The sequence below is a fragment of the Eimeria mitis genome, genomic scaffold (assembly GCF_000499745.2).
Source record: "Eimeria mitis Houghton genomic scaffold, Emh_scaff5931, whole genome shotgun sequence".
NCBI classification, from domain to species: Eukaryota; Apicomplexa; class Conoidasida; order Eucoccidiorida; family Eimeriidae; genus Eimeria; species Eimeria mitis.
Window position 1 is genome coordinate 1,962 of NW_013574165.1, and position 580 is coordinate 2,541.

The 580-nt window shown below is 56.7% G+C and overlaps 1 protein-coding gene across 1 annotated transcript in view; it reads right to left on the reverse strand.

The window, feature by feature from the left end:
• The window catches only part of EMH_0084950 (met-10 domain-containing protein, putative), a gene marked incomplete at both ends in the record, with an annotated part of 2,911 nt that overhangs the window by 1,532 nt on the left and 799 nt on the right, over window positions 1-580 (reverse strand). The window contains 2 exons of the mRNA XM_013500841.1: window positions 1-158; window positions 351-578. Of these exons, the coding sequence (XP_013356295.1) occupies window positions 1-158; window positions 351-578 (386 nt within the window). The remainder of the gene's footprint in view (window positions 159-350; window positions 579-580) is intronic.

Here is a 580-nt window from a genome sequence, read left to right on the forward strand (position 1 = left end):
TGGTTCTCGTTCCTCTTTGCAGCGGGGCCTTCCGCTTTGGGCGGGGTTCCGCCTGCTTGCATGCGCTTCTGTAGGAGGGCAGTGATTGCCGCTGGCTGCCCCTGAGAGCGGAGGAAGTCCCGAGCGTCTTCATTGTGTACCTCTACTAAATTCGCGACCTGCAGCAACAACAGCAGCCGGGGACGAGCGAACACCATGAGCAATGTGTCTTTGAGGATAGCTGCCGTAATGGGTTAACTGTCGAGAGGCACCGTCTCGCCAAGTTTCTGGTACGCGTTTGCTACTGTGGTGACTACTGCTGGCGAGACAAACACAGTAGCAGCAATGATCACAGAGCACGCCATCCTCACCCCATTCCTCTTGACGTTCGTTCGCATGTTGGCTGCAGATGCGGGGTTTCCATCGTTTGCAGCAACGACGCAGCCTCTGCGGGCGAGGAAGACAGCAAATGCCCCAACGCCGGCAAACGCGTCCACTGCAGCAAACACAGAAACGCAGAGGTCTTGAAAAAATCCTAACCACGACAGGGAAATGGCACAACGGTTAATGCGGGCAGCCGGATCACTCAGGAGCCACATCC